The sequence below is a fragment of the Trifolium pratense genome, linkage group LG2 (genome assembly GCF_020283565.1).
Source record: "Trifolium pratense cultivar HEN17-A07 linkage group LG2, ARS_RC_1.1, whole genome shotgun sequence".
Lineage (NCBI taxonomy): Eukaryota > Viridiplantae > Streptophyta > Magnoliopsida > Fabales > Fabaceae > Trifolium > Trifolium pratense.
The window spans coordinates 15603706-15610063 of NC_060060.1; the positions used below are offsets into that span (position 1 = coordinate 15603706).

Genomic DNA, 6358 nt, shown 5'->3' on the forward strand with positions numbered 1-6358 from the left:
TATGTTGGTTAAATGGTTTCAGATAGTTATACACTGAAACCATTTGTATTGTAAAATGGTTTTATGTGTGTTTATATGGTTTTAAAAATTCTGGAAACCATTATGTTGATTAAATGGTTTCAAATCACAATTATTGTTTGTATTCTAATTATAGGGTTGTACTCTAAAACCATCTTATACACTTAATGGTTTTGGAGTGCATATCTCTGAAACCATTCCCACAACAAAATGGTTTAGGCTAGAAATGTGGAGGGGACCAAAAAAATAAAATTGGGGGGCAAAAGTCATATTGGGGGTGTGCGAGAAATTTGGGGGTGCATGAGAAATTTGGGGGTGCACAAGTAATTTGGGGGGTGCATGAGAAATTTGGGGGTGTGCTAGTAATTTGGGGGGTGCACAAGTAATTTGAGGGGTACACTAAGTAACTTATGCATGGTGCATAAGGATAGCTTATGTATAATAACCAATCCCAATTCGCACATGTTAAATGTGCTTAGACCAAGCCTGAACAGATTTTTATCTGTTAAACGGTCAAATTACGTGTCCCTAATTTTTTGCCACGTTTTGAAATTTGACTGAGCAATTAAACGGTCAAATTACGTCTGCCTTCAGCTCCTAAAAATCCTCTGATTCCAGCTCCCTACTTGCCTATAATACCACTTCATTTCTTCAGTTTTAACTCACTTCTTTTTCTTTGCATTCTGAGAAAACTGCTTCTTTCCTTCTCCTTTTTCTTTCTTCGAAATTATTTTTGTTGTTTCAAAATTTGAACGGTTGTAAACCGTAGAATTGATATTCGCATATCAATAGAGTGGTTCGATATTTCGTACCATATTTGGTGTTATTCTGGCCGATACTACAGTGCAGTAGTTTATCGGTATTTCTTTGAAAACGGCTGTTTTATCCTGGGGACTTCGCGGTTGATATACTACAGTGCACTTCTTCGAGTAGTTCCGCGAAACGTCTTAAAGAAAGCGACCTAGTACGCGACTCAGCCAATAATAGTTTCGTTGCCATTTTTTGAAAAATTCGTTTTTCTGTTTTTTTTTTAAACTCAGTAAACCGTTTTCCAACAGATGATTACTTGGTGATTTCAATGTCAGATGATTACTTGGAGTTTTTCTCAATGAGAGCTAACATGTGGAAACAAATTGAGAGTACTCACATCTGTTATACATATCTCGACAAAGATGACTTCACCTCCGGAGTAGGGTTGCTCTTTAATGGAGCTATTCATTGGCTTGCTTTTCATCGTGATCATGATTTAAAAGAGTTTGTTATTGTTGCCTTTGATTTAACGGAAAGGAAACTTTTAGATATGCAATTGCCACATGACTGTGACCCTAAACTTCACAATTCTGGTTTGTGGGTATTTGGTGAATTTCTCAGTCTATGGTCTACGGATTTTCGTAAAAATAATACAGTTGAAATTTGGGTGATGAATGAATACAAACTACATTCGTCTTGGACTAAAACTATTGTTCTTCCTATTGATGGATTTCCCGATGAGTACATGTTCCCTTTATGCTCTACAAAAAGTGGTGATATTGTTAGAACTGATTATTGTTGTACTGGACTGGCCAAGTATGATGGCAAAGGACAGTTGCTAGAGTATCGCTCCCATCATAATTGTTATCCTTATGATGTATACGAAGTGACTCTGTATATAGAGTCTCTACTTTCACCCCACAATGAACAAGCTTAAGAAGATGACAGACAAGAAGAACGAGGCTATGAAATATTCTCCTTCGCCATTTTCATTATATTTATAATTATTTGTATATGTACTCTTTGGTGGCTGCATTTGTAGGATAATTTGTGTTTGACAGTTTGATTGCTTTTGTGAGCTGATCCAATATGTCATCAAATTTTTCTTGACTTACTATTTGTATGATGCTTATTTGAAATATTGACATGCTTGTTTAATTGGATTGAGTTATGATGTATGTTGTAGCCAATGGTAATCTAGTATCAGGAGGTTATGCATGTTGATCAATATCAAAATCACAATTTCACGACTTTGACTCAAAGTTATTCATTAAAAATTTGATCCTAGCCACATATGTAATTGAAGGAAAATGAAGGTTATGTTCTCTAACTTTGGCTCTTGCATGTACACATGAATAATTAAATGAAATTTTAGAAAATCATAAGAAACATCAAAACTAAATCACCTATTGAACCTAAATTGTGGTGCAATTACAACTTAGAGTTTTCGAAGAAAAAGAAAACGCAAGGTGATAAGCTTTCTAGGAGGGTGTTAATTGTTAAACTGTTAGCTATATGCAATTATGCATAAGACAAAAAAACTTTTTATTGGAGTTTGATTAGATTTGTGGTATATATCATCTTTTGAGTTTTGAAGTGGAAATTGCTTTGGCGTCCCAATGACTAGTAGCATACTGTTTTTGCGTTTGCTGTATTAAAAGTATATTCTTTTCCCTGAATCTTGGAATCCAATTGGTTCAAATTTGGTGTACCTAGTTTGGTTCAAATTCTACTTCACAGACCATAATGCTTTTATAGATGTCCAAAGGGATAGCAAGTCGCTGCTATTGAGATACTACAGCAGTTTGATTGGCAGGTTTATGATTTGTTCATAGTGGAAACCTCGAAAACATTTATGCCTTTTACAAAGTGCGAATTCATACAAGCCAGTGGAAACCTCGAAAACATTTATGCCTGTTCCTGACCAAAAACTCCAGACAAAGAGTTAAGCATATGCTTCATTAGTCTCAGTAGCATGCTCCTTTGCTATCATGATCAATTTATGCAAACCAGAGTCATTAAGCTAGTCAATTTTTTTGTTAGAAAGAAATCAGAGGGTGGCAGCATAAGATTGAAATACAATTTCATATATTTTAATTTTTACATGCATTTCATTTAATGTGTGTTCATATTTTCTACTTTTTTTTCACTAGGGATGTGGTCTAAGAAATCAATTTACTTTAGTCTTGTTGCAGTTCTTCTTACAATTCAGATCAGAGGTATTAGATTAGTAACATGTGAAAATTGGTTGTAGGACACTCCAAGAGGGATTGTGCTACATACATAGCTCCATTTTATTTTGCAAATAAATACTTAACAAATTGTAATTTGGGTGTGTACTAATGTTTCCTTTTTCCCTTGGCTAACAAATATGAGTGGTTTTTGTCATTCTCTAGCATGTAATCTTAGTGATGCTTTGGCAGTGCATTGTTATTTATCTTTGACTTGTACATTAGCTATGGGAAATTTGAATCTTAAAATTGCATATGTTTATTTATCTTTATATTTTAGGGAGGCAATTGTTAAAAAAAAAATAAAAATAGAAAGCATAAGGTTTTTCACTTATTTGGTATGTGTGTGACAAATGCATTCCATTATCGACGGTTAAAAATGATTTTTTTTTTTTCACATTTGGGTGAATAAATACGTCATATGAGTATAATTCAGTTGATATGGATATTACAAGAATCGGAATTCGAATCTATAATTTTTCAATTATTCACCATAAATTATAAAACTCAAACTATTAAACTACCTGACAATACAAACACGGGCTAAAATGTTCTTTGGCCTTTCATTCTCTATGTAAACTTGGGCTACCTGATTAAATAATTGGGCTGCGTGCGAGTCCAATTTTCAGTTGCTACCTCCACCATTGAATTTCATTTCATACCCTCCCAATACAAAATAATGAGAATATACATTTAATCTAAAGCCTCCCCACCTCCATTTTTCACACCATCATCCCAGCACTCTCCTTACTGGAGCTAACAAAAAAGAATACCGGCTTTGGACTTTATCAAGCTAACTTACAAAAACAACATCCCATTTTTCATAGGTTTTTTTCAATTTTCCTTTATAATTTATGTAAAGATAGATTATGAAAACATCTTTAAAGCATATAGAAAAAAAAAATTACCTTTTGTTATAGATGTAGCTTGTGTAAACTTATACATAGCACTTATCATGATAAGTATTCTCCAAACGAGTCATAATATAAAAAGATCGAGCTTGATTTCATGAAACATAAGTTTTATGTTTAAAAGGGTCTACATGAACATAATTTAGTTGGTAATGACATTGTTTGTTATATGCAGAAAGACCAGATTTCGAACACTATACAAAATTTAAAAGCTATTTTTAGTAAGACAAAATTTATTTTTATACAACATATATAAGTTTTATGTTTAAAGGATCTCCGTGAACATAACTTAAATGATATGGATATTGTATCTTATACACAGATGTTAGAGTTTGAACTCTTGTATTTATTTTAAAACATAAAATTTTAACCACTTACTGCATAAAAAAAATTATGTTTAAAATGATTTTTTGTGCAAGTTAATGGACTATGGGTTGCCATGCAAGCAGAGGTCTAAAAATTAGAGAGCTACTTTTATGGAGAAAATTGCTTTTTAGGCCCTTAGTTGCTCCCACACCCCCCTCAAATCCCAAAATACCTCAATTTTGGATCCATAATAGTTTGGGTTTTATATTACGAATCAAAACAATTTCGTTTCTTAGGATACGATCTGGTGTTTGACGCCCAAGAAAAAAGTACACGCAACATTGTTCGTTTCGTATGATACGAAAATCATACATTCGTTATAAACACTACGAAAACGCGTCGTTTCGTTTGGTAGAATACAAAATCGTCGTTTCGTTTTATACATTACAGAACATAATCAGTTTCATTCTCTAACCTGAGTCACAGAAAAGGAATTTTTGGATCATAAACTCCGAATTTGCAAGTAAGATTTCTCTCTAATTTCTCACTGTCATGAATTTGGGTTTTTGATTCCCTAATTTCTCAATGTTCGTTGTCGCAAACTGTTTAGGGTTTTGATTGAAATTAATTTGTGGATTTAGGGTTTTTGAGGAATGAATTCGTGGATTTAGGGCATGGATTCAAAAAAATTCAAAAAACTGGGAATTAATTTGTGTTGCAAAGGAATTAATTTGTGTCGCAAACTGTTTAGGGTAAAGATTCAAAAAATTTCATTAACTTTCTATCACTATATATTGCATTAGGTTGACGAGAGTTAAGAGACTGAAATGAAACCTCACTATTGTTCGACATAAGGAGGTGAATTAAACCAACAGTTACAAATTCTCTTTTAAGTCTCTCCATGTTTACAGATGTAAGTTCTGCATAAAACAAAAACAATAAACGGTGAGTTTTTTAGTTACGTACCAGACTTGGCAAGTGTTATTTTGGTATTTAGAATACGAAAGTATTTAGAGCTTCATATTACAAGTTCCAAACTGGTTTCAAGGGCAAAATGGTCAAGACAGGGGGCCTGAGAGTAATGTAGGGGGGCCTAAAAAGCATTTTTCTTTTATGGAAAGAACTAAAAAGTAAATTATTAGGAAAAAAATGCAAATTTTTACATGTTTTTAAATTTTAGAATTTGAACGCCCTTAGACATGAAACTCTTTTATGCCAAAATGAAATTTCAGAATTTTTAAATGTTTAGATTCTATTTTTCCTAAGTCATTTCAATATTTAACAAAATTTGTTTTATATTTTCAATATTTATTACAACATTTTACGAGATGAGATGTTGGAGCAGAAAAGCTTAAGAAATACTCGATCTTCGTTTGTTACTATAAGCAAAAATTTATATTTTAAATTCATCAAGTAATTGATATATATATAGTATATATCATTACGTTTTGTTTTTAGTTTTAGGGATTAAAATTAAAATTTTTGATATTTTTAAAACCAAAAATCTTATTTAATCCAAAAAACAATTCTCTTAAAAATATATGCAAAACACATTTATGAAAATAATAAATAAACCGTTTTAATTACTATACTACTTAATAAAAAACATTTATACAAAAGTTTCATTATTTCAAACCTTGAGGTTGAGGCATGAAAGGCAGTCCATCCCTTGAACCATACCATAAGATTTTTAACGTTTTTCTTGTTTTATTGGTATTGATTTCACATGATGTGTTATTGGAATTGCATTGCTATTGATTTCACAAAATCCTATAAGTTTTAACGGTGACGATGTATGTCCATTAAACTCTTTAATATACCTAAATAAGTAAATTATTGTGCTACCGTGAATGGATTTCATTAGAAAAATTTGAATTAAAATATGTCTTTACTCTATTTATTTATTTATTATTGAGTTAAACAAGTTTTTTATCTCTAAAAATATAAAGAATTTCTATTATAAAATAAAATAAAATAGAAAATTTTAGGAGACAAAATCTGGTGTTTTTATTTTATGAAATAAAAATCTGACAATTTTTCAAATTGATTATACTATTTATTTATTTTTCAAATCTGAGATTCTGTGGGGTTAATTTTAGTTAATTTTTTTATTATAAAAGAAAATCCAAATCTACACAATGT

The 6358-nt window shown here is 31.5% G+C and overlaps 1 protein-coding gene across 1 annotated transcript; it reads left to right on the forward strand.

Annotated features, from left to right (window-relative positions):
* The first annotated feature begins 1076 nt into the window (after nt 1-1076).
* Nucleotides 1077-1922, forward strand: LOC123907548 (F-box/kelch-repeat protein At3g06240-like). The gene has a single exon (XM_045957855.1). It carries the CDS (start codon nt 1097-1099, stop codon nt 1703-1705), a length of 609 nt encoding a protein of 202 aa, XP_045813811.1. The 5' UTR covers nt 1077-1096; the 3' UTR covers nt 1706-1922.
* The last annotated feature ends 4436 nt before the right edge of the window (nt 1923-6358 follow it).